The sequence below is a fragment of the Onychostruthus taczanowskii genome, unplaced genomic scaffold (assembly GCF_017590055.1).
Source record: "Onychostruthus taczanowskii isolate IOZ18803 unplaced genomic scaffold, ASM1759005v1 scaffold60, whole genome shotgun sequence".
In the NCBI taxonomy this organism is placed as follows: Eukaryota; Metazoa; Chordata; class Aves; order Passeriformes; family Passeridae; genus Onychostruthus; species Onychostruthus taczanowskii.
The window spans coordinates 5,340,830-5,366,556 of NW_024503680.1; the positions used below are offsets into that span (position 1 = coordinate 5,340,830).

The 25,727-nt window shown below is 43.4% G+C and overlaps 1 protein-coding gene across 3 annotated transcripts; it reads left to right on the plus strand.

The window, feature by feature from the left end:
• Positions 1 to 99: 99 nt before the first annotated feature.
• Positions 100 to 25,212, plus strand: RPRD1B (regulation of nuclear pre-mRNA domain containing 1B). Of its 3 annotated transcripts, none has more exons than XM_041419359.1 (7): positions 100 to 570; positions 2,042 to 2,171; positions 3,220 to 3,353; positions 9,373 to 9,485; positions 11,282 to 11,408; positions 12,473 to 12,648; positions 21,364 to 21,732. In XM_041419359.1, exons 1-7 carry the CDS (start codon positions 234 to 236, stop codon positions 21,394 to 21,396), a joined length of 1,050 nt encoding a protein of 349 aa, XP_041275293.1. In that variant the 5' UTR covers positions 100 to 233; the 3' UTR covers positions 21,397 to 21,732. The 3 variants fall into 3 exon arrangements, with proteins under 3 accessions (XP_041275293.1, XP_041275292.1, XP_041275291.1); XM_041419358.1 differs by lacking the exon at positions 21,364 to 21,732 and adding an exon at positions 22,740 to 25,212 and having other exon boundaries at positions 110 to 570; positions 2,078 to 2,171; XM_041419357.1 differs by lacking the exon at positions 21,364 to 21,732 and adding an exon at positions 22,740 to 25,212 and having other exon boundaries at positions 139 to 570.
• Positions 25,213 to 25,727: the final 515 nt, after the last annotated feature.

Sequence of the window (25,727 nt, forward strand, 5' to 3'; positions counted from 1 at the left end):
GGGGCCAGGCCGGGCAGCCCTGAGGGTGCCGGAAGTGACGCCGCGGTACCAGCACCACAAAGCTCCCGAGAGCTGAGGCGGGCAATGTGAGAAAAGTCTCGGGCGTCCGCAACGCGCACGCGCCAGCGACGTGACCCTAAAGTAACGGGGCTGTGAGCGCCACAAAGCTCCCGCGGGCCTGGGCAGGCGCTGTGAGAAAAATCGCGAGTGCGCGCAATGCGCAGGCGCTGAGGATGGTTGCGCATGCGCTGAGCCCGCCCGCCGCGCGGCCCGGCTCCCTCCGGCGCTCCGTACGATGCCGCCCCTCGCCCCGCGGCGGGGTCAGGGCGCGGGCGGCCATCTTGTGGCGGCGGCCCCGGCGGGTTGTTGTCGGTGAGGCCGCGCCGCGCCCCCCCCGCGGGCGGAGCAGCCCCGGCCCCATGTCCTCCTTCTCGGAGTCGGCGCTGGAGAAGAAGCTGTCGGAGCTAAGCAACTCCCAGCAGAGCGTGCAGACGCTCTCGCTGTGGCTCATCCACCACCGCAAGCACGCGGGGCCCATCGTCGCCGTGTGGCACCGGGAGCTCCGCAAAGGTGCGCGGGGGGTTCGTGCGGCGGGGGCCGCTCTGGCAGCCCCTGCCCCGAGGTACCGGGGCGGCCCGCGGAGCTGCCGGTGAGCGCGGCCGGTTCCTCTCGCGGAGCTCCGCGGGCCGGCCCCGGCAGGAGTCGGTGTCCCGGGGCTGCGCGGCAGCCTGGGCGCTGTTCAGCTCTGTGTTGTTGTTTACTAAACTCTGGGGGAACGCCACGTGTGAGGGGAGAATTCCGGTGAGACCGGCGGCGGTTTTGGGAAGGCACAGGACGGAGGCACAGCCGAGCGCGGCCTGAGAAGGAGGGGATGCTCGCTTCTGGGCGGGTGTAAAACAGGAGATGTGCGAATTGCGTTCCCCTGGCTGCGCTCGGGCAAACTGGGAAGTGCTCTGGCTCTTTGGCTCCGTTTTTAAATGTTGCGTTTGGTTCCGTGCATCTCACCCGTTACAGAATTAGTGCGGGGAGATAAGCAAAGAAAAAGGAGTTGTAGAAGTTTGTATAACTCTTTGGTGCTATCAGCCAGAAACATTTTGTGCGTGTTTTCCTTGCAGATTAACAAAAGGTAATTTCCCAGATGGCTTCATCCTGAAGTCAACAGACTGCCAGTGTCTAGAGGAAGGTGTTCCTGCCAGTGGCAGGGAGTAGAAATGAGGTGATCTTTGAGGTCCCTTCCGACCCAGGCCGTTCTGGGATTCCGGGCTGATGCCCTGTCTCCAGGTGCAGTCTCTGTCACCCTTCCCCTGCGGGCACTAGCACTGAGCCCCTTGGGGCAGCTGGGCTCTCTTCTACGTGACTGCTGGCTTTTGCCATTTGTAGTTTATTAATGAGTTTTTGAAGATCTGCCTTTGCCCTGTTGTGGAAATGAGCACCTTTGTTTTCTGCCTTCTGTGTGTATCTGTTTTTGTTAGGGGAACAGTGAATTTCCCCAATTCTGGCTATATTGATATAGAAACTGGTGGTGTCAAAATAGGAAAATTTATGGTATATGGAAGAAGTTTGATGGTAGGAGCATTCTTTGGAAAATTTTTGAGTCTCCACAACAGCTTTCTCCTACAGTTTCACTCATTCTGAGTTATGCTGTTTTAGTGGAGTATTTTTCCTGAAGTTAATTAATAAAAAATAAACTCATTGGTTTATTAATTTGCTGATGGGTTAGAACAGCTTTTTAAAATTGTGTTTAAAATGTATTGGTTTTTCAGAGTTGAGGTGTCACTGTGCACAAAAAGCATTAAACTCATGTTTGTTTTATTAGTTAGTTAGAAAAGAGCAGAAGTGAGGACAATGAGAACTACTTGACTTGACAGCCCCTGATTTCTATTGGTAACATGGAAATATTTTGAACTTTGGTTTGAGACTGCAAAGCTATAAACAACTTTGAAATCCCTATTAATGATTCCAGGTGAAAGAAATGAGAAATAAAACCAAACTTTCCTTTTGTTTCTTCCTTTTTTATTTTCTTTTTTTTCCCCTTTCTCAGCAAAATCAAGTAGGAAACTTACTTTCCTATATTTAGCAAACGATGTCATCCAGAACAGTAAGAGGAAAGGCCCTGAATTTACCAGGGAATTTGAATCTGTTCTCGTGGATGCATTTTCTCATGTTGCCAGGTATGTTGCTGTATTTCTTCAGCTTTCTTCTCTAGGGATCTGCATTCTTGTTATTCAAAGCTTAAGTCAATTGGGTTTTGTTGTTTTTTTTAGGTCTAGGGGGTGTTTGTACCCTCTCTGTAGTAGAGATTGGATCCTGACTGCTTTGTGGTTGGGGTCTGTTTAGTGTAAATGGGTAACTCTGTGTGTGAACCAGTCCTTCACAGCTTCACGTGTTTGTGGAGCTCCTATGGACTTTATTTCAATTGTTCCCTAAAGATCTGGCAGATCTGCTTATGGGCAGTGGAATTGAGCAGTTGGGTGTGTTTATTAAAGCCACATAATGAATGGCTCTGCCCCACTGTCAAAAGACTTGGAAAGAGCTGATGTTTTGGGTCACTGGGCTCCCTCCAGCCTCCTGGTCTGAGCAGTTGCTTTGTGTGTTACCTGATCAGTGATATCCTTGCTGGAGGAAGGAAGAATTTCATAGTTAAAAGGGAAGAAGTGATGCAGGCACCACCTTACCAAAAATGCAGTGTTGTTTAGTTAAGATTGTGTCTAAATGGTGTAATAAATCCTGTTACCTCAGCTAAACAACATGAATGCTCTGGGTATTTGTTTGTTCTGGAGGGCTGTCTGACTGTCAGAGCACGCTCTGAGTGCATTTAAGTGCCTAATGATCCAATCAACCTGCTTTTAATTGGGATGTTATTGGCTGAAACAGCTGTTTAAAGTTAATACTCAGAGTTGTAAACTTGTTAGCTTTGGGGTTTTTTTTATAAACTCTTATTGCAAATTCTGAATGATAGCAAGTTTCTTCTTTCACAACTTTTCTGCCCTTCCTTTGAGGTGGGAATGGTGGGAGACTTCCAGGCAGTTTTTAGGTCAAATAAAGGGGAAAATTGGCCACAAGTGTGTTTTGCTCAGTTTGTCTCAGACAACATGAGCAAGATTCTCTCCAAATGTTCACATATTGCAATGGGTGTAGCTGCCAGTTTGGAAGATGCTCTCTGAAAACATAAGGAGTGTTGATGAGCTGAAGTGTAATGATTTCCCAATCCTTGAACAGAGAAGCAGACGAGGGCTGCAAGAAGCCCTTGGAACGATTGCTGAACATCTGGCAGGAGAGGAGTGTGTATGGCAGCGAGTTCATCCAGCAGCTCAAACTGTCTATGGAGGACTCCAACAGCCCCCAAACAAAAGGTAAATGCATATTGCTTGTCATGTGTGTTTTGTTTGTAAATGGGTGCATGTTTCACTGGAATTACTGTGAGGAGTTGAGCTTGGAGCTGAGTTGTTGCCAGAGCTGGTTGTGGAGGTTCTTTAGGACTGTGTTGAGAAGTCTGATTTTCATTGAACCCTCAGCTCTGGTTTGCAGGTGTGCTGTCTTGGGTGAGCTTAACTGGGCATGATGTCTGGTGCTGCTTGTGCAGATCCAGTGCTCCAGGGCTGCCTTTTGGGGTGAAAGCAAGTCAGTCATGCAGAGTGTCCACCTCAAGTCAAGTGTCCCACTCTGCATCTCTGAGCCAGCTCAGCTGGGTTATTAGAGGGTCTTATTCAATATGTTAGTGCTTTCATTCTCATAATAATTGTTTCATTTTCCCTAGTTCCTGTATTTTATTATGATGCAGAAAGGAGTTTTGAATAATTGAAGTCTAGAATATATGCCCCAGAAGCTTGTCTGGTCTCTTTTTTTTCTTACACCAGCTGATGTCATTTGGAGAAAACTCTAACTTTGCATAATGTAATGTCATTAGTACATCACAGGTATAACCTTATTACTGCTTGAGACCTGTGAGAAAATGAGCATAAGCTCGTGTTTACTGTGCTTTGATTTACTGCTTTGGCAATCTTGCCTCTTCTCTAGCACTTGGAGGTGTTTCACTGGTAGTGCTGCAGTGGAAAGAGGGGAGCAGTGGGATGCCTCAGCTATGGAAGGTGAGGGTCATTAAAAATCAAGAGTGTTGTGGTTAAGGGAACATTTGTCCACCTTACAGCTGAAGGAATTGGATAGTCCTTTCCTGGAAGTGTTCAAGTCCAGGTTGGATGGGGCCCTGAGCAAGCTGGTCTTGTGGCAGGGGTTGGGGCCCATGGCAGAGGGGGTGGAATGAGGTGGCCTAAAAAGGTCCCTTTTGTTAAGCCATTCTGTGAAGTGTCAGTGTCTTCAAATGAGCTGGAATGACACTGCTGCTCTGGTCATATGTTTTTTTCTATTGCCCACAGAGTTCTGATGATGTGAGAGAGTTGGCTTGGTCATTAGTAAAAGGCTCTTGTGCCATTCTTAGGTGCTGAAAACAAGGTCTGATTGAGTTGGTATTTAATGTAGAATTAATATGAAAATATGAACATAAATGAGATCTGTATGTGAAGACATCTCTGGCTGTAGCTTTGTGCTTTTTCACACACTGCTTTGGGCAGAACTGCTGGATGGGTGCTCTAGCAGCTCACACCAGTGCCCTTCCACCTGCCCCTGATTGAGTTACACCTTTTGGAAGATGACTTTTGCACTTTTTACCCCAAATGTTGTGAGCCAACTGCCCTGACCAAAGGGGCTATCCCATCTGTAGAGAGACAGGAGTCTGTGCTCTGGGGGTGAAGGTGAACAGTCTCTGCATGAACTGGCTCATGTTGGGGTTCCTCTTGTCTGGGTGCAGTGAATGAGGCACCTGTGTGTTATCAAAGGCCAGAATTTACACTCCTGATAACCCTGACCTGGTTAACTGAGGATTTGATACTTTAATTTAGTGTACCTGGGTAGGTGTTTTACAAGTGTTTAACTTTGAATGTAAAGGCATTGGTACTTGATACCATGTGTTATTCCCTAGTCATTTGGCAACCAGCTGTCCCTTAGTGTCCTTTCCCTTTGGCTGATGGTATCAACCACTTCTGCTACTGTTGTCTTTCAACTTAAAAACATTTGTACAAAATTAAACTTCCTAAGAGTAACAGATCTTTGTCTGTGGGAAGCAGAGTGGAGGAATACAAGCCCTTGAAGAACTGCTGTGTGCACAGCTTCACTTGGCAAGAAACTTAATTTTTGCCTGGGTAATTAGAGATACTACATTAATATCTTTTATTTGAAGGAAGGTTCAGGCCTTTGCATGAGTGTGAATTACTGCCTTGTCAATTAATGGTCAAAAAGAAATTTGAAAGATTCAGAGTGATCCTGTGGGTTTTTTCCTTGCTTTGACTGGTGTGTGTGCAAATTAGCTTTTTGATGGTAAGAGCTAGTTTCACCTGGGGGCTTTCTGGATTTCTGACATAAATTGGTGTTTGAGTTTCTGGTGAGTTGCAGAAGGCTTTTTTTTGTGATTACTGTATTCCATTTTCAAACAGGTGAACATAAGCAAGATGGAGATTAAGGTGTCCTGGTTTGCAGACAGAACAATTGTTGTAAATGTGGAAAAACATAGTCCAGTGCTCCTCCAAAGCCATTCTGGCTTGCTGGGTTTGTGGACTCCCAAGGTAGACACAGCTGAGAAACAGGCAATGTTAGTGTCTGTAGATTGGTGCAAGCTGTGCTCTTAAAATGTTGGAGCTCCTTAAGGGCAGCTGGTGCTGTTGATAACACCTGGTCCTGGTTGTTATCATGTGATAACAACTTTTCTTCAGGCTGAGGTATGGCAACAGGTCAGTGCAGGTAGTTCTGTTATTTTTCATACTGCAATGTCTTGATAACAACTATTCTTTTCTTCAGGCTGAGATATGGCAACAGGTCAGTGCAGGTAGTTCTGTTATTTTTCATACTGCAATGTCTTAAATTCCTGGGCTGGTGGGTGCTTCTCTGAGACTGAGAAGTCTGTTTGTCTTGAGAGCAGCACTTAGAATTGTGTGACTTGCCAAAATGCAATGGAGTCCTGCATCAGTGAGGAAATACATCTTTAATACTCATCAGTCAGTGTTTCAGTGGTACAGTTTATTTCTTGTTTTGTGAGTAGCAGGGCCTTGGGTAATGCACAGCAATTCAGTTGTCTGCACATGCTGAGTTTCTGCTGTGGAGCAGAGCTGATTTCCCTTCAGAGAGACAGAGGGGTGAGACAACCAGCCCTTTCTAAGCATTGTATTCCCTGGTTTGACTGCTCAGTGCTGCAGCTGACTACCAGATTTTAGTCTTTCGGGTTCCTTAAGGAGATATGCATATGCATAGAAATGAGCTTTTGAATGTTGATACATTGTTTTATCTCTAAATGTATTCATTAAGCATGCATTTGCTTTCTCATTAATCTCATTTTTATTAGAATGTTTCTTTTCACAAGCAATCAGGAAAAGAAAAATCACCTGTTTCTCCCAAAGACTGGAAAAAGTAGGTCTTAAAGGTTTGATGTGAAACCCTTCAGGCAATACAACCGATATAGCTGATGTGTTTTCTTTTTGTTGTCTTTGTAACAAGCAGTTGAAGAAGGTCCTTGAATGTGCTGTGATGTAGGAGTGTGTCACTCTTAACACAGAACTGAGATCCTCCCCAACTGTTTTCATTGTGTTTATGTTGCAAATTCCAGCACAGAAAGTCAGACTTGTATTAAAATATGGAGAAGAACAGAGAGGAGAGCAGGCAGGAAGGCTTCTGAGGGTAGCTGAAATGAAAGCACATGGACACAGGGCTAGGTATGGTTTTGGAGCAGCTCAGCTCCAGTTGGGCTTACCCTAGGAGAGGCTGCCAAAAATATATATATTGTAATGAGAGCTTCAGCAACCACAAGTAATGCACCCCCAAAGAGAGAAGGGTTTGGAATGGTTGGAGGGGGTGCTGACTCATCAGAAGCCTGTTTACCTCTGAGCAGGCTGAGAACAAAAAAGTGAGCCCCTGAAGGGAAGATCCCTCAGGTGTCCAGCTGACAGGAAAGCTCATAGTTGTCAGCAAGGCCTTGGACACTGTAACCTTCCTCAAGCCAGCTGAGATGGTTTGTAGCGTAAAAGTTGGTGCAGAAATGCCTTTGCTGGTGTTTGTGGACTCTGCAACAGCCTGGAGTGTCAGTGCACAGCTGTTAGGAGAGCAGTTGTCTGTTGTTTTGGAGAAATGGAGAGTGCTTTGCCCTTTGGGGGCTTTTTGGGACTAGTTCAATTTCTGTGAAGAGCACAGCAAAGCAGCACAGCTGACTTCATTGGGGTTTCTCTGGCTTCTTTATGTCCATGTTAAGGTGGGTTCTTGACTTTCCTGGAAGAAGCTGTCTGTATTCTACAAGGATATCTTGATTGTTTTGGATATGTGTTACATTCTGATCAGTTCTGGATGTTCTCAGTGCTTGTTTTCCCCTTCTCTGGCTGGATTTGACACGCTTTTCTGCTAGTGCAGACTGTGATGGTTAAATTACTCCTGGCTGGCAGATTTTGTAGGTTACCCAGGCAGGGTGTATGTGCTTCTGTTCTCTTTCAGGGATCCTTTTGCTCCATATGCTCTTGGGTTTGCAAATAAGCAAAGGGGTTTTTTTCTATTTTGATGAAATTGAGATAGAGTTTCTAGAATTCTCCAGTGACTTTTGCTTAGGTTTGCAGGTGCTCAGCATCACTGATTTCAGAGTGGTTCCAGTCAGACTCACGTGGCCTTGTTCAGATGGAATATTCAATGAATTCTGAATCCTCTGTGTCAGAGTGATGAGCAAGTGTAATGCTGTGTCTTGTGGTAGACCAGTTGGCAACACAGCAGGAATAACTCTTCAGCAATTTGAATCCCAGCTCTCAATTTAATTTCACTTGTGTGATCACTGTGGTCATGCATTCTTCTGTTCTTGGCTCATGTTTATCCTCTGTTGGTTAATTATTTTATGATAAGTACATACAAGCGATAAATACTGATGACCTCTTGTGTTGGGCTGGGTAATTTTAAATGCTCTCTTTGCCCACTCTCTCATCTGCTCATCTCCTGTAAAACCCAACTCATGTTTCTCACAGACCTCAGTGGGCAGCAGCTGTTTTCCTTGTTGATCTGGTGCATCACTGGCTTGTCAGTCAGATTGTCAAGCACTCGTACATCAGTTGGATACATGCAGAAATTGGCTGTCCTTTTTCTAGCCTAGGTAGCTTTGTTCTATAAGCATCAACAATCCCTTTGGTTTAGGGTACCTTTTGTGTGCTGCATTGAGTGAGTCTGTCCTCTGACAGACATGTTTGTGTCTGCCTTGGAAGGTTGTTCAGCTCTTTCCCCAGTGAGCAGGGTGTAACAGCTCCTCTGTTTTCTCTCCATTAGAATGAAGTTTATTCATATGTCCCACCTGACAAGGCAGGCAAAACTGCATTTAAGGATAGACCTTTCTGTTTGGTTCCCCATTAGAATGGGACAATCTGGTTTTGTTTTAAATTGAGTGACCTTAGTTTTTCCTGTGAATCAAAGTATATACAGATTATCTTGGCAAGTCTTGATTCCATTGAATAGATGTTCTTAAGACTGTCCAAAGATTTCTTACAAATTACCCCATATCTTATTATCTTTGGTGCCAAGTCTGAAAAATGATGTACCTTCTTTTGAAGGTTCTGTGGCTGGATCAAAGGTTTCATTAAGACTTCTGACTCATTCAAATAAACTGTCTCTTCCCTTTCAAGCTAATGTTTGCCATGCTGAGGTTCATTTAAGCAATGCTGTCTTGCTTTATGACATCCCTGTTTCTGAAGTGTTGCAGGTTACCTGCTTGGAGATTGGTTCATGCTTTGCCCATTGGTGTTGCTGCTGTCACATCTTGGAGTTGTAGTTTCACAGAACTGTCCTGAAACTCTTATTTTGATGAAAGAGTGGAAGGTCGAATAACCAACAATTACTGTGTTGATTGTGGGACCACAGGGAGCATATAATTCATGCAGATAGATAACTTGAAATTCTTCTGTCCTTGTGTGCCTTCACATCAGTGCTTCATTTCTACTGGTAGAAATCCTCATCTGTACACTCAGCGTTAGCCAGAGCATCTGAGGGTTGAAATCTCTGATTTATTGGAAAATAGCACATTTATTTGTCTTTCCTGCTTTCATTGTGAGAGGCACAAACACATATGAAGTGCACACTGCTCGTGCATCCTCAGGCTGGCACGTGCAGAGGTACATGGGGGGAAAAATCAATCTTTTATTACTGTTTTGCATTTGAGTGTTTGGAATATGATGCCAGCATTAAAGTCCAGCTGTGGTCATCCCCTAGAGGGATTAATCATCAGAGCATCCATCTGGTGTAGTTCTTTGAAGTAGAAATAGTTAAGGTGGGCAGATTTGGTATCCAAATGAGTTGTTTCTGTGTCTTCAGTTGCAGAGGAGAAGAAATCTTTAAAGCGGACTTTCCAGCAAATACAAGAGGAGGAAGATGATGATTACCCTGGGAGCTACTCACCCCAAGACCCCAGTGCTGGGCCGCTGCTGGTATGTGGAATGGGTTGAGCCTGGGAGGAGCTCTGGAAGCCATAGGGCCACCTCCCCAGTGTCACAGCCACCTCCCCTGTGTCACAGCCACAAGGTGGAGCTGACAACAAGTGAAATGGGTTTAGTGGTGAGATGCAGTTTGGGGTTGAGAAGTCCATGAGAAATGCAACAGATTCCTTTTCCCACTGCAATAGTGTGTCACTTCTGAGCAATTCCAGGTAGTCTAACCCAAAGTCTGAATAGTTCTGCCAGGAAAGAATCTCAAAGGACTGCTAGAAGAACAGGCCATATTTAAATTCTTCTTAAAATCAATGTGTAGCTTCTAAAACCTAAAGCTGCAAACAGTTAATACACGTTTTTCTTTTATAGGCCATATCTCTGTGAAAGTTATTTAAAAGCATAACATTTGTTGTATTTGTATGGAGCTGGTAGGAAAACCAGCACTGAAGACTTTAGAGGCTCCGTGTTGCTGGTGTGGCAATATTTGGAATGAAATAGAAAATCATTGCGGCCATTTGAGGCTACAGAATGAACATATGTTAACCCAGAGCCTATTTGAAGGGGATAAAACATTACACCATCCATCTGGTAAACTGTAAACATTGAAAAATAAAAATAAATAACAGTTGTCAAGGAAATAAGTGAAAATTTTGTTGTTGTTTTTACCTCCAGATGCCTTGCAGCTTATGGTTTCTCTTGATTATAAACATTGTCACTGTTGGAAATCATTTGCAGTTTGCAAGGAAGTAGTAAATATTAGGTAATGGACCTCTTTGTTTTTCAGATTAAGAAAATATTTATTTAAAATTTGTTAGTGTTTTCATTAGCTTTCATTATATTGAACATAGTTTAAAAATCAGTGCTTGTGTTTATAATCCTGGTGTTCTGTTTCAAAAACCTCCCCTATGGAATTTTTAAAACAGCAACACTTTGTTCTTCCTGTTCAGGGAGTTTCTCTGTTTAACTTTTTTTGAGCATGGAGGAAATACAACGTGTCAGGGATGGTCCTCCTAGAGCTCTCCTCATTCATGTCCTTTTAAAGACTGGATGCATTTTGAGTGAATTAATTCAAACTGACACATCTTTCCTCAGTGCACTAAAGCCAGCTGAGAGATGAGCTGAGGACACACCGAGGAGCCCAGCTGAGTTGCAGAAAGCTGTGTGCTTGCAGGGAGCTGGGTGAGAACAGCCATGGCTTTGCAAAATCAGGAGATTACAAAGTTTGGTTTGTAGGAGGAGCTTCTGTCATCGCTGGAGTTTATAGTCAGTTGCAAGTTACAGAATTCTAAACCGTGTCATGATGGAAATTTAGTTTTGATGGAATAGTTTTGTTTGGGCTAATGGAAATTTGGTGTTGGGTGTTTTTGCCCTGTCAGAATGCAGCTTTAGAACAGAACAAAAAGGTGCCTGTACACTCCAGGGAGGCAGAGAGACTGTCAGGGATGCTTGGGTGGTAGATTCAGCCCCAGCTTGAGGCAGCACACAGACTGGTGTGGTCATGTCCTTCTCAGCTGTGTCTTAAACGATCACTTGTCTTAATTGGACTGAGAAGTTTCCCACTGTGGAGCTTTGAAAAGGATGGCCCTGCTGTAATTATGCAGGAGGAGCTACACACTGGGACAGTGTAAACTCAATGAATACTCCTTGTGTTAGGTTAAAAAATTACTTAAAGAAAATATTGCCCTTTCACCCTAAATGGTGCCTTTCAGAGGTGGGTGAGTTCCTCTGCAGTGACCACATCCCTGGGAAGTGGATGTGGTTAAGGTTACCTGGCTTTACTCTTGGCTCACTTGTAGACCGAGGATTTGATCAAAGCCCTACAAGATCTGGAAAATGCAGCATCAGGAGATGCAACAGTGCGGCAAAAAATTGCTTCTCTGCCTCAGGAAGTTCAAGATGTTTCATTACTGGAGAAAATTACAGGTATGAGACTGGAAGATAAATGAACATGGGTCCAAAGAATAACTTAGAAATCAGAGTGTGGGTTTTTTTTTTTTAATAATCACAATGTATGGTGGAGTCAATTCCTTCTTTTGTGTCCTTGCCTTGTAGTTCTAGGGTAATTAACAGATAGCAATCCTGTGAAGTAACACTTAAGATTAAACTTACATAGCTGCTTCCTTTTTTTGGCTTGGACTGAGGCTTTTGTACTTTGAGAGCATCATCAGTATTTTGCAAGAATATAAGGGAAATTGGGACAGAGGTCTCATGTGGATGTGTTTGCTCTTAAACAGCTTAGCTGTTAAGATATCTTGAAGTTTGATCAGAGTGTGCTGAGTACACACGTAGTCCTTGATTGATATATTTTCGAGTTCTACCAGGCTGCTGAGTACACACATACTCCTTGATTGCTATGGAAAAGGCAAATTGCTACTCCTGTTAATCTGTCAGTCTTTGTTTAAATTAACTTCTGCAATTGCATTTGAAAAGTAATTTTAATAGAAGCATTTAGAGGTTGAACTGATTTGACTCTTGTTCCTGGAGGTAGTTTTAATTTAGAACTCATTATGAATTATCACTTATTTGGCCATTCATAATATATTCTTACAGTGTCCAACTGGACCGTGTGCAATTCTTAGATTTGTGTCAATACATTTGAAATTACTCATATATAAGAGGAATTAACAAGTGCACACCGTGTTTAAATGTAGAAACCACCTGATTTGTTTACCTGAAGGTACTTCTAACATTTTAATTAACCTGTTCATAGGGGCTTACTATTCATAGATTTCTCTCCCTGCTTTCATGACACCTCTGCGGGGATTAAATGCAGTCAGTTACGTAGTGTCTAAAATACAGCCCACAAAGGGTGTATGCCCTATTTCCTGTACATCCCCGTGATAACAGCCCTTATTTTCCTGCCAAGCCAGAAGTATATTTACGAACAAGATGTTACTGTGCCCGCGGCTCATGAATCGCAGCACTTCTGTCAACAACTGCAAGTTCTAAACTTTGTCCTCTAAATCACCCAACGCTTTTGCACGCAGACAAAGAGGCTGCGGAGCGGCTGTCCAAGACGGTGGACGAGGCGTGTCTGCTGCTGGCCGAGTACAACGGGCGGCTGGCGGCCGAGCTGGAGGACCGGCGCCAGCTGGCGCGCATGCTCATCGAGTACACCCAGAACCAGAAGGATGTGCTCACCGAGAAGGAGAAGAAGCTGGAGGTGAGTGCCTGTTACTGGGGCTGGCAGAACAATTGGCTCACCAGACACTCACCCTGAACTCCTGATCTGTGGGTTTCTCCAGAGAGACACGATTCCCGGTGTTGCCTTGACACAATTCCAGGTCTTAGCTTTACATGATTCCCGGTGTTACCTTTACGTTTGATTCCAGGTCTTACCTGTACTTTTGGCTCTAGGTTATCTGGGTTCTAGTTGTCTTTACACTTGGAGTAAAACGGGTAAGAAAGTACTGTCATATCTGTGGAGTGCAGATCTGTTCTGATGTTCAGTCTGGATGTTTCAGTGCACCTGGAGAGCCCAGAGCTCTATGCCTCTTAAAGAAATAGACTTGCCTAACACATACCTTATTTTGTTATAACAAAATTTCAAAAAATTAACCTCTCTTTGCCATAATTAGCTGAGTATTTTATACTGCTGGGGTTTTTTGTTATTTTCCTGATGATTAGGTGTCCTTCATCTGCTTCCCGAGCCCCTGCTTGTTTAGGGGAAGCAGTTTAAGCCAGATCTTCTCCTCTGCATCCTTTTACAGCCACTTACCCACAGCTTCTGTGGTGCAGCATAAATGGGGCTGGTAGTGAAAGACAATGACTTGTGTTTCCTGTACAGCTCCTTTGAGCAGGGAGGGCAGGACCCTAAAACAGCCTGGGGCTGAGCTGAGCCCCCCTGCTCAGGCTGTGCAGCCAGCTGTTTACAACTGTTTATCCGAAATGTGCCTTCTCCATGGAAGTTCTTCCAGCAGCACGTAGTGGGACTAGCGAGGAGTTTAATTAATGGCTGTGGTTGTATGTCACTCTGCCATCTGCTAAACTGCCCCTTGGCGGCACATTAAGGGCTCCTCTGCACCGAGGGCTGGTGATGAGCAGCTGCTGCAGGGTGGGATGGGAGGGGATGTGGAGGACAAAATCTCCTGGAAGGAGACTGAGCTGCGGCAATTGCAGTCTCTGTTTACTCTCATGGCAAACCTCCTCCTCTGACAGCTCGGCAACATTGTTCCCAGAGAAAATTCGTTTTGAGTGTTTTCTTTGCCTGTGTTTATATTGGAGTTTCTCAATGCCTTGTGACTGAATTTCTTCAAGCATAGCATCAGTCTTATGACTGAGTCAGAAAAAACACTTTTAGACATGGATACGGATGATGCCATGAAACCAAATGTTGTTTGGCAGCTGATTTATTTTCTTTGCAAGTCTTGGGTCTGGTTTTGAGGTTTTTTCGTGCTTAAAGGACACCTATGTATATACAAAACCCCCATAAATGACAGACATGCTGCTGTTTGCAGTAAATAGATAGCAAAATGCTGAACAATAATATTTTTACAGGCCCAGAACAATTCATAATTTTGAATCCGTTTGCGACTCTGAAACTGAGAAATCCATAACGACAACATGAAATTAAAATTTCTAATGCATTAGCTGAAATGTTGTGACAATCATGGATGTTTTTTGTTTGGAAAATATCCTTTTGGTAAAGAATGTTACTTGAAAATTGTAATTCTGGCAGAGGCAAAACGTAACTCTGAAAATTAAGTGTTTTGCTGGTTGAGTTGCTTTGTTAATGATAGTAATCCTGCTGATGGCAATGAGACAGGCTGCTTGCACACTATTAGGTGTAAATGCAATTCTTCACTACATTAGTAAATAAAGAATGATCCTATTTAAATATTAGGATCTTATTAAGTATCTGTTTAGGTTGGCATCTTTGTCATTCTGCCAGACAAGGGGGCCTCAGTGCTGTAGCAGTCTAAACAGAGTTGCAGGAAATGCCACTCCAGCAGTGAACATGAGGCACGATTGATATTCGTGTCAGCTCTCAAACCTCAGTGAGGGATGTTGCCTGATTACAGCATTCCATTGTTCTGCCCTTGTAGAGGGTTAATAAACAGTGGAAGATGCTGGTTACAGATAAGGCAGGCCAGATCTGCTTATCAGTTTTATTTGAGTCTTTGATGTTCTCACAGTATTGATAAGCCTGTATTTTTCTTTGTAGTGCTAATAAGCATTTTACTAGAAGGATCTGAAACTTGTAACAATTAAAAATGTATTAAAAACCAAAACATTTACTCAGGCGAGGTCTGAAATGAGAAAGTAACTTAAAACAATCCAATTTTACATATGTACTCATTGTAGGCTTTGCTCTCCTGAAGTATCTTTCCCATAATCTTTGGCACTTTGAGTTTTTCCTCTTGTGCTGAGGAAGTTTCCTCAAAGTTTCCTGACTTGGATGAGAGGGTGTGTTTGGATGGAAGATGGATTGTTTACTTCACCATCCTCATCCAGCCAAGGCTGTTGGTTGGGGAGGGGAGCTTCTGACAGAAATAAAAGTTAGGGCTATATTTTAAGAGATGAAAATACCTAATTTGGAAATGACTTTGGATGGTTTTTTGTGTTTTTGCTCACAAAGTCTTTCACTGTGATAGCAATGAAAGTAGCTAATCTGTGTCTTTTTGAAAAGCAGCTTTTGTGGTCTAAAGAGCTGCAGTTATTTACTAATCCTGTTAATACTGTCCCTCATGAAACAGCAAATTGTAAAAACATACAAAAACTCAGTGTGTTTGTGTCTTGTGGGCTAATACTCAGAATACTCTGCATGTCAAACCCCTGTGACACAGCTCATGTCATCAGTTGCAGTAAGGCTGTTTAACTGAGGGACACTGCTGAGGAACATGCTGAGGCTTTGGAAAAGAGTCACACATCAGCATGGACACAGCTGGCATGAGTAAGGATTGAAACAGCGAGGGGCAAAGAAGCACTGGTGATTTGAAGGGAGAAAGCTGCAACAGAGCCTGAAGATCATAGCATATGGACAAACTCTGGTTTTAGGGTAGCAATGGAAAAAAATCAGAGTGTAATAATTAGGAATCCTTCATCCTGGAAGTGGTATTGTGGTATTTTGACTGTAGTCTAAGAGCACTTAAAGTACATTTTCTTTAATTCTATCAGTCACTAAAATCAACTGGCCCCAAACTGATACTAAAGAGCCTACAACAAGGCATATATTTTCAAAGGTAAGTATTCCTCATGTTAACTTCCTGAAAGATGTGGGGGATACTGTCATTCAACAGCTGAACACTGAATTTCTCTTAAAATGGTGCTTCATCTTGCTCAGCAATTGTGGGCTTGATACTGTAGCTGCTGTTTGATCTTCCATGCCAGGGATAGATCAGAGGTGGCCTGGTCATTCACAATAGCAGGTGACAGGAAATAAAATCTACTTTCAGACAGGCGTAGGAAGCAGGAACTGTTGTTTCTATAAGAATGAGATGTGTCCTTGTATCTCACAGTGGTATTGAACTTCCAATGGAAGTTTCCTGATTTGTGTTATTTTTGGCTGTTGCTGCACCATTACAATTACTGAGCACAATCAGCTGGGGAGGTTTTTTGTCCTCGAGCACCTGAGCCTGCAGAACTTCAAGGAGAATTGTCTTTTGAAGTCAGAGCGCTCTTCTGGAATGCACAGCAGGCAAGGAGAAAAAATCCAGGGAAATGTGTAAAATGAAAATGCAGTGGGGAGAACATCCCATATTGGTGTACCAGGCAGCTGTAAAGTGAAGTCAGATAAACAGATGAGACTGGAAGAACCAAGGAAAAGAGCAAGGAAATGGCAAATTGTGTAGAAGCTTCATGGGTACCTGAAATAACTGCTGACAGTAGGAATCCTAGAGTGAGTGGAGGGAGGGTTTTTTTGATCTGATGGGGAGAAGAGGCAGAAAAAATAGAAGATTGTTCATTCAGAATTTTTGGTTTGATGTGCAGTGAGGGCAATTCTTCCACGTACCTTCTGTATCTGTGTTGGTGAAAGGTGACATGAGGAACAGTGTGGATGGAGCAGTGTGTGTACTCAAATAAGTGTGTGCTTACATGTCTGCAGCTATAAATCTAAAGAACATACTGTATTTAAGATCCAGTTTAGGGAAAACATTCTGACTCTTGGCTGCAGCTGAAAAATTGTCACTTAGAGTCCTGCTGAGAGCTCTGGGGGTTTTTAGATGTTTGTGAGTTTTAATATTCATGGCTTCAAGGCACCTTTAATAAGGTGTTAATGCCGTGCCCACACAAATTTGCAAACCCTCTTTGATAATGCATCTCTGAGGGATGAAGTGCATTCTCACTTGAGGTTTTCTGGACTGCCCAGCACTATGCATTTTCTTGAAATACAATTTAGTTCAGTGGGTTAATAGGCAATTTATTGCTGTGCTGCTTCCACTGCCTGGGTCTCTGTGGTGTGTCACCGTTGGCACGGCTTTGTGGCTGCTGCTTCCCTCAGACAGGAATTGTTGGGTTCTGTGGTATATTCATTTCAGTGGTTTATACAGTGAAATAGGAGATTAAATTTTAGGGCTCCTGCCAGGAGACAATTGTCAGTATTTGACATGTGTGAAGTAGCAGGAGCAGCTGTGGGAATCAGCAGCAGAGTGGGGTCGGCTCTGCCACCCTGGCAGGGACATCCTGAGCTTGGAGAACCCAGACAGTGTCAGACCTGGGTCTGTAGGACCAAACTGGTGACTAATGGGGCAGGAAATGCTGGGCTGTGCACCAGTCCTGCCAGCTGTGAGCCACTGGTGCCTCTGGGTGTGGGGCAGGAGCACAGGCTGCTCTGTAGGGACGTGAGCTGATGGCTGCAGGGAATGTGGGTTTGTTGGGCCATATATGGCTCAAGACAAAAGCTGTGTTCTTTGACAACAGAAGGATACAGTTTCTTCATTTTGTAGGTGCTTGTAGATATTTATAATTACAGTAGTGCTGCAAATAGAATAATACTAAAAAAGAAAAGCTAATAAAAAGAATACAATATTAACATACAGTGTTTTTATGCATTTTACTGAAGTGAACGAGTGTTGAACACTCTCTTGCTTAGCTACAAAAGCATTAAGATGCTTGGAGAGGTGAATGTAGCTGTTGGCTTGTGCTCTGGATGTTGATTTTTATGGTGAATATCAAATATGCACCCCTCAGTGTTTATTTCTGGAAGGGTACTCGGCAAATGAAATGATGATTTGTGGCTGTCATACAGTGGCAGCAGCCTGGGCTTTTTCTGAGAACTTGTGACTATTGCAGAGGTTGAGGCATTCCCAGCAGCTGGAGAAATGTTCTGTGGAGGCCTCTGCTGCTGCCTCTTCTGGTGTCCTAAACAAAGAGGAGAGCAAGGAAATGAGTTAATGGTTTGAGAGCACGTAATTCTGCCACGAGCAGGAACACCATCTCTGCTGAAGTGTGATTAATGATGCCACAGAAGAAAGAAGCCTTGTCAAATTTAAAAGAGCAAGACTGAACAAATTTAAGGTTGAAAATGAACTGAAGACTCTGTAAGGAAATACATCATTCAAGCTCTGATTCCTGGACTGCATCTTTCAGATAAAACCTCAGATTTACTGATTTAGTGCTGCTGCAGAGTGAGGAAACCTGGTTTCACCCCGGCATTTGGTTTCACTTTTGAGGACAATTCTGATGCAATGAGCTTGTGGAATGGCAGAAGTTTTCCTTTCTGTTCTTTTTCTAGTGGCTGTGTTTTAAAAGTACTTTACATAGGTGAAGTGGCAAGGAGCAGAAACTAAGGAACACCTAATCAGCCTGCCGCAGTAGTGGTATATTTAATGTTTTTAAAGAGAGGTTTTACTTGAACATATAATCACATGGCTGTCAGACCTCTCACTTCACTACATACTCTCCAAATTCCTGCTAAGCCTCTGATGCATTTTTCCCCTGGCTTGTGTCTTCTGCTTTCCTACAGCTGGCTCAAGCTGCATCATATCAAAATTGCGCCTGAGCGGCTGCTCTTCCTATTCACTTTCCAAATTCTCATTAATGCTTAGCTAGATGTTTTTTCAGCAGATGCAATTGCTGTGATGACTTACAGCATGTTCCTGCTTGACCCTGCGCAGGAGAAGATGTGTCCAGTGCACACTCTGAGCCAAAATAAGCTGAAATCTCTGCTGTGGAACGTGACAAGGTGAACCAGGCCACGTAGCAGTGCTCAGGATGAATTTCCTGTCATGTTGATTACAGTCAGTTCTATAATGTTCAAGCACGGCTGCTTTGGAATGAAACACTCTGTCAACTTCATTCAGCAGTGGTTAATTCTGATTTTGCATTTGTTTCAAGGACTGAGTATCTAATTCTCTTGGCCACCGAGGATGTAGAACGCCACGCACTGAAAGGAAACGTTGATTAGCAAAAGCATCCGTGTGGCATAGTGCCAGTTTTTTCTTCTATCATCCTGAAACTCCTGCTTACAGCAGAGGTCTCATTATTTTGTCTAAAAAAAGCAAATAGCATCCAAATACTATTAATCTTAATATAAGCCTACTGAGCAGTGAGACAATTAGCTCAACACAGTACAAACGAAGGCCTCGGAAAGCAGCAGCTTTTTAACTGGACTTTGTGTTGTTCAGTTTCATGGAAAGGAAGGACCTTGTGGAAAAATCTGCAAGATGCTGTTTCCAGGCATGTCATGGGCTGCTTCCAGAGTCCTGTGTTGCAGAATATGGCCAGAACTCGTGGAAAAAGCAAAGCCCTCAAGCTGGAAGGGGGTTCCGTGTCTCAGCTGCTGTGTATTCTTGAGAGGAGCAGCCAGCATTCCCTGTCCCAGCTCTGGCTCATGGTCCCTGCACTCCTTGACAGCTCTGCCAGGAATCAGCACAGCATCTCAGGCCCAGAGGGATGGAGAGGGTAAAGCTTAGAGCAGTTTTCTACCATGCTCTGTGATGTGTATCCAATCTGTCCAGTAAGTATTCATCTATTCTAGGAAATATTGGTTTCTGGATTACTCCCTTAGTTTCCATTCCTGAATTTAGTGATGTTTTTCTGAGTGATGTTTTCCAGTTTTGGTTTGGGGGCTGTTGCTGCCTCTTCCTTGTGAGAATTTTTTCTGTCTTATTTTTTCAGTTTGGTTTTTAGCAGGTAGGATTTAGGCCTTTGGTGTTGACTAGATAATCTTGCATTTACTTATTACCAAGGTGGAATTGCTTAGAATTGAAAGGAATATGGTTCTCAAGGTGACTTGATGTTTATTTTTTGTCATCATGTATATACAAAAGTCTCTCTTCAAATTGGGAGGATGTTTCTGATAACTCAGTGTTCCATGTAGCCCTCAATGTAGAGTGTCCCTGAAAACAAGTTCATGCTAAGAGCAATATTTTCCTAAACACTTGAAGCTGTTAACTGTGAATCTGGAAGTAGATTGGTGCTGTTAATATGCAGAAGAATTGCTCCTAGGTCTGTGTGTTTGCCAGCAGCAGTGTGGTTTGGACACATCTTGGTGGCTCTTAATTTGTCAGTGTATTTTATGAGGACTGGGCTGTCAGGCAAGGCATTGGCAAGATTCTCCCTCCCCTAAGTAGCTCTACTGGGAAAGGAATGTTATTTGCATCTAATGTAACTCTAATGGTCACGCAAATCATCTTCAGCTCAAAACCATCACGTTCCAGTCCTGACTGTCCATGAGAAGTGATGGATCCTGGTCAGCCTGTCAGTTTTGCCCTGAAAATGGCAGGTCATTAGTCTTTCTGTGGAGGTTGTACCTGGTTTTACGTAATTGTTTTTTGTGGATCTATAACTGGATCCATAAATCCATAATTGTTTTGTGTGGATCTTGGCAATTCAAGCCATATTTGAGGTATTTTCTTGGCTTATGCTTGGAATTTGCAACTTCTTTTCATCTTCACTGCCAGTTTATCAGATCTGGAAGACTTGCCAGCTGCCTTGCCCTTCCTTTTTTTTTGTTCTTATCTTTAATGGGAATTACTACAGAAGAAAGAAACACCTGCTGGTACTCAATCTTGACAGTTTGGCATTCTTGAGGAGGAAGTGTTGCTCATTCTTTCCTGGCTTGATATCCATCACTCCCTGACAATGGCATGAATTATGGATTTTAAAATATTTTTAAGATGGTGTTCTGTGGATCTCCAAGTCCAGCCTCTTCCACCTTCTCTCTGCCAGCATTTGGAGCTCAGTGGATGTTCCTGCAGTCTCTGCTGTGTGTGCAGGAGCTGTTGTGCTGCTGTCTCCATCTCCAGCACTGGGGGTGTGCCAGCCCTGAGCTGAGCACTCTGGGCACTCTCTCCCTGTCCCCAGGGTTGGCTCCCACATTCTTTTGGAGAAGAATCCCAAGTGTTGGAATGTTGTGCCTCCATGGCATCCCTCTTTATCTGCTGCTGCTCTCTGTTAGTGCCAAAGAATCTGGGGGCTTTGTTTTTGTTCTCTGTCTTCATCTCGTGAGTTTCTCGACTTGTTTCTCTCTTTAAGAATTCCCAAAAGAGTGTGATTAGGGATGTGGGCACGTTCTTTTTTCCTGATTCTCTGTCTTTCATTAAATCAAGACAAATCCTCACAAAATTAATTTGTGCACCTTGAGGTGGTTTTTCTTTGTTACTGTTCTCTAGGCATGAGAACATGGAGTTCATGAGAACCCCGCAGTTCATGGAGCTGGGAGGGCTTTGTTTGGACTTGATTATTTCACTGCATATCCTGTGTATGTTAACAGAAGTGGTTGGTTATATTAACTCACTGAGCCTCATAAAGGATTTAAGTTTGAAATAGGCTGTTAAAAGACATTCTTGCTTGGTGCTGGCAGGAAATTTATGGGATACACTTACGCAGTCATTGCAGGGGTATCGGGAGTTGTTGCGATTGACGGCTGCTCTCACTGTTCTATTCAAAATAATGAAACACAGAGAGTGTAAACTCCTTGCTTGTAACCCCACAGGAACTGCTGTGCTTTGATGTTTGGAGAAGGTGAAGAGAATTTCCATCACTGAGAAGGTTAGAAAGTCTGGATTAAAGTTGTAAACTCTTCAGAAAGATGTTTTGATTAAACATGTGCCTAGTTTCATTTGATCTTCAGAGATATAAACTTCTGTTCTCTTTGCCAAGTAATTAAGAAATGAAAAGTAAATTGATATTCTAGCTGGCTGTGTGGCAGTCTGTTCTGTGTAATTTTTTTTTTCTTAAGCTCATTGTTTCCTGCATTCTGGAGGTGCCATGAAAAGTAGGCCACATGTAGTTGAGTAAAGACTGGCACATTCAAAAAAAAATTATGTGCTACTGGAGTTTTATTCCTTCAATTGCTGTCTTCTCTGACTGTTACATGAATGTATAGAATCACAAAACTTTGAAAATTGAATAAACACTCTTTAATTGAAATCTTCTGTATTGGATAATTTGGATGTGTTCTGGCTGCTCATAAGTGGCCTCTCACCAGAAATGACCAAGGTACAGTTCTTTCTTTCTTCCATTTTCAGTTTCAACCCAAACTCCTCTCTCTCCTCATTATGAACACAAGTCACTGGTGTCGCTGAGACCTGGGGGAATTTCTGCACATGGATAGGGATTCCTTACTGCACTTTTAACTACTCAATCCAGACCTCATTTGTGGAAAAAACACTTGCAAGTTTCCTTTTCGGAGATTTTTAGCTTGCTCTTTTTTCCCTCTGTAACAAAACCCTAAAGATGTTAATGTCTGTATATGCTGTGGATGTGCCTTTCCCTGGTTTACATTCCGTGGTCCTACACGTGTTTCCCTGGTGTCCCTGCCATGCCAGGGTTGTAATGTGAGCTCATAACAGACAACCAGAACTTGGGTTTGGTTTAATGGCTTGAAAGGGGAAATTGGATTAATTAAGTGTTCAGAATTGATCATGTTTGAAAGCAATGAGCATTTTGGCAGCCTAGTAATACCTGTGGTGTGCCTCAGCCTGTGGCTTCTGGCAGTGGAGGGGTGTCAGGAGCGTTCTGGCAGCAGCTGGGAGTCAGTATTTGGGGAAGAACACAAGGATAAAGCAACTCTGCACTGATACTTCTCTCAAATGTTCTATCAGGCCCCAGTGTGTGCTGGTTTGGAGACATTTTACTTGTAAAATTAGTAAGGCAGGGCAGGGTTCTTAGTTTAGAGATGCCAGAGCCTGTGGGCAGGCTGTGAATTTGGGGCAGATGGCAGGGTCTGCATTCTTGCCAGCAGTTGCTCAGAGCACCAGGGCCTGGCCACCTTCTGTGAGTCCTCACCTGGAAGAGACTCCTGGCTTAACTAACAGCACTGTTAATTAACCTGTGCTTAATCTTTGTTCTCCTGTCTCTTTCCCTCAGGAATATAAACAGAAGCTTGCTCGGGTAACCCAAGTGCGCAAGGAGCTGAAATCTCACATCCAGAGCCTTCCAGACCTGTCACTGCTGCCCAATGTCACAGGAGGTCTGGCACCTCTGCCATCTGCTGGGGACCTGTTTTCAACAGACTAGAACAAGCCATGTGCCCCAGTTTTCATTATTACCAGCAGAAGTAAGAAGACTGGTGTTGGCTGGAAGTCCAGTCTTCCGAGATCTGCAGTAGGAAGGAACTTGCAGACCCTGCTTTGAACCTCTTGGCTGCTCGTACTCACCCTCTCTGTGTGCACTGGCTCACGTGAGGGGAGGAAGAGGAGTGAGTTTTGTGAGCTCTAAAGGGAGTGGGGGTGGTCTGTTTAGGCAAACTTCTCTCATCTTTTCCTGTACTCTTTAGTTGCTGTTTGCCCTTAGCACTTGTTACCCCCACAAAGATCACGAATCATGTACACACATACCTGGGAAGCTTCCAGAGGAAGGTTGACTATGCAGCATCTTCCCTCTGTACAAATATTGTGTTATTTCTGAATAAGTCTCATCTGTTTTAGTTGGGTTTCTGAGCCCCATCTCTGGGAGCAGTGGAACGGCTCGTGGGCCTCGTAGGGATGTGTGTGCATGCGAGTCCTGTGCCACGTCAGGGGAAGCATCTGCTCAGCAATGGTACAGGGAAAGATTTGCTCCTAAACCTGCAGTTCCTCATTATGCTGTGGCCTGATGTGAAGGTAGTTCCCATTTGGCATGGATGTAAATTGAAGTCACAGGCAATAAAAATAAGCAGCTTTTCTTTTGTGAATTAGAGGTAGACTCATAAGTTACACTGTGCTGAGCAAAGCAGAACTGGATGTTACCTAAGTGGGAGTGGAAGTAAATTTTGTTCTAGCTACCTTAGATTTATACCACATTTTTCCTCTTCATTATATGAAATCAAATGGTAATGGAAGCTTTGATTTAATGACCTGAGAGGCTGGAGTGGTGTGTGGCAGCTGCTGGTGTCCCAGTGACAAGCACTGTTAGGTCTGCTCTCAGGATGATTGCATTGAAAATCCAATGATATAAACTCTCTGTAGCTTTAGTGAAGTTGTCTGATGCACAGAAGTTAAATGTGGTATAAATATTTATTTATATAGAAAATAGACCCATATATATGCATATATCCTGTATGCACATGTACCCTGTCCATGCATGTAGATATTAGAAGGATGTACTTAATTTTGTGTCACAGATTGTGAATTGATTTTTATAATCAGGAAAAATGTAAAAAAACAAAAAAGGTAAATTTAAAAAGCTCTTAATTCCATTATGTTGCTGGCTAGTGTTTTAGCTGCCAGGGGTGTAGTTACATTTCAGTTTGTGTGTTAGGTGTGACAAGCTGGACTCTGATCACTGAACCATTCCAATCTGGATACAATTCTGTTTAAATTTAGCACCTCTCACTATAAAACAGGTTCTGTTTCTGGAGACACTTGATCTGGTAACACAGGTTTTGTAAGACAGAGGATGAAGTGAGCTGAGATGTTCTCTCTGTGCCTCCCTGTGGTCCTGAGCTGGTGTCAAAGCCAGGAGAAGAAAATGCAGAAATGCAAAGCTCGTTCTGCTCCGCATTAATTTATTTCTCAGGCTGTTCAGTAGCCCGGTCAGCATTCAGTTACAGGAAACACCACCACAGCATCTTTTGATCATTCAGTTGTTCAGAAGCTCACGTCCTTTTCCTACTGACACTTCCTTTTGTCCTTTTTTAACGCTCCTTGCACCCTCACTGCCCAGCCTACAAATGTTTTTTTCTCTTTAGTTTACAGGAATTTTTTCCAGTGGCAGAACTGTGTTCCCTGAGTCGCTTTGACTGTGCAGCCTTTTATGGTCCATACTTTAGATTAAGCACTGTGCATTCTCTCTGCTTTTGCCAAAAAATGAAAAACAAACACAAAAACCCAACACCAAACTTCAAGAACCCAAACCAAAAGACTTCTCCATCCTGATTCAGCTCACAGAGTTACCCCGAGGCTGTTAAACCAAGTTGTTTTGAGCATTGATTGAATGTGTATCCATTATAGGACAAACTGTCAAAAACTGATGTAGACAAATGTGTTGGCATCTCACGTTTGTGTTTTGGGCAGATCTGTGAGAGAGTTGTCTGTCTGGTTTTTTTATTTTTTAATTGAAATGTTTTGATTTTTTTTTTTCTGAATATATGCGTGTGTTTTATTTTGCTTAATTTAAATGAAGTCTTGTAGTTTTTAATTTTATTTGTTTTACTTTTTGGGCAAAGGGCATCTGGTGAACTGGGTGACATTTTCTGAAGGTTAAACAGATTTACCCACAGTGTGTCTTTTTTAACAAAAGCTTAAATCTGTATATTAATTGACTTAGGAATTAATTTAGACATATAGGCTGCCATTTGACAGCAGTATATTCTGAAATGTCTCATAGATATCTATTTTTGAATAAAGAGGGTGTCATTGAACAGTAGTGTCCTACTTCTTTCCTCAATGCTCTGGCACCCTGTGGGTTTTGCTTGGGTTTTTAACCTTTCTGAAGCCCAGGCAGTGACTTGGGGATTCCATGTAGAGTGGAAATGGGGGGTTTCTGTAGGACATGTCAGTTGTTACTCTGGGAAAAATATAAATAAAAGGCAAACCTGGAATGGGAGGAAGGTGCCTCCCTGCATGAGCAGCAGGAGCTGCTGTTCCAGAGGATCAGTGTGATCGAAGCCTCTCAGCTTTGGGGGTCTTCACGTTGCCCTGGGAGCAATTAATTAATTCTGGAGGTTTTGGGGAGGCTTAGGGGTTCTTCAATTAACCAGTCTGCAACAGCCTCTGTGGGCAAACAGTGATTGTTTCACATGCCCTGGAGACGATCTGCAAGGCGGATTATGTTTTATACTGATTTACAAATCTTCCCTTAAAGGGACTGTATTTAGCACTGCTTTCACACAGCCTTGCAGAGGCTGGGCAGTGTTGTGGGAGCAGGAGGGAGCTG

Coding starts and splice junctions, on each gene's coding strand:
- RPRD1B (XM_041419357.1), top strand. CDS start 234: ATGGTTGCGCATGCGCTGAGCCCGCCCGCCGCGCGGCCCGGCTCCCTC. Junction 3,354..9,372: donor CAACAGCCCCCAAACAAAAG/GTAAATGCATAT, acceptor CTGTGTCTTCAG/TTGCAGAGGAGAAGAAATCT. Junction 12,649..22,739: donor AGAAGGAGAAGAAGCTGGAG/GTGAGTGCCTGT, acceptor TCTTTCCCTCAG/GAATATAAACAGAAGCTTGC.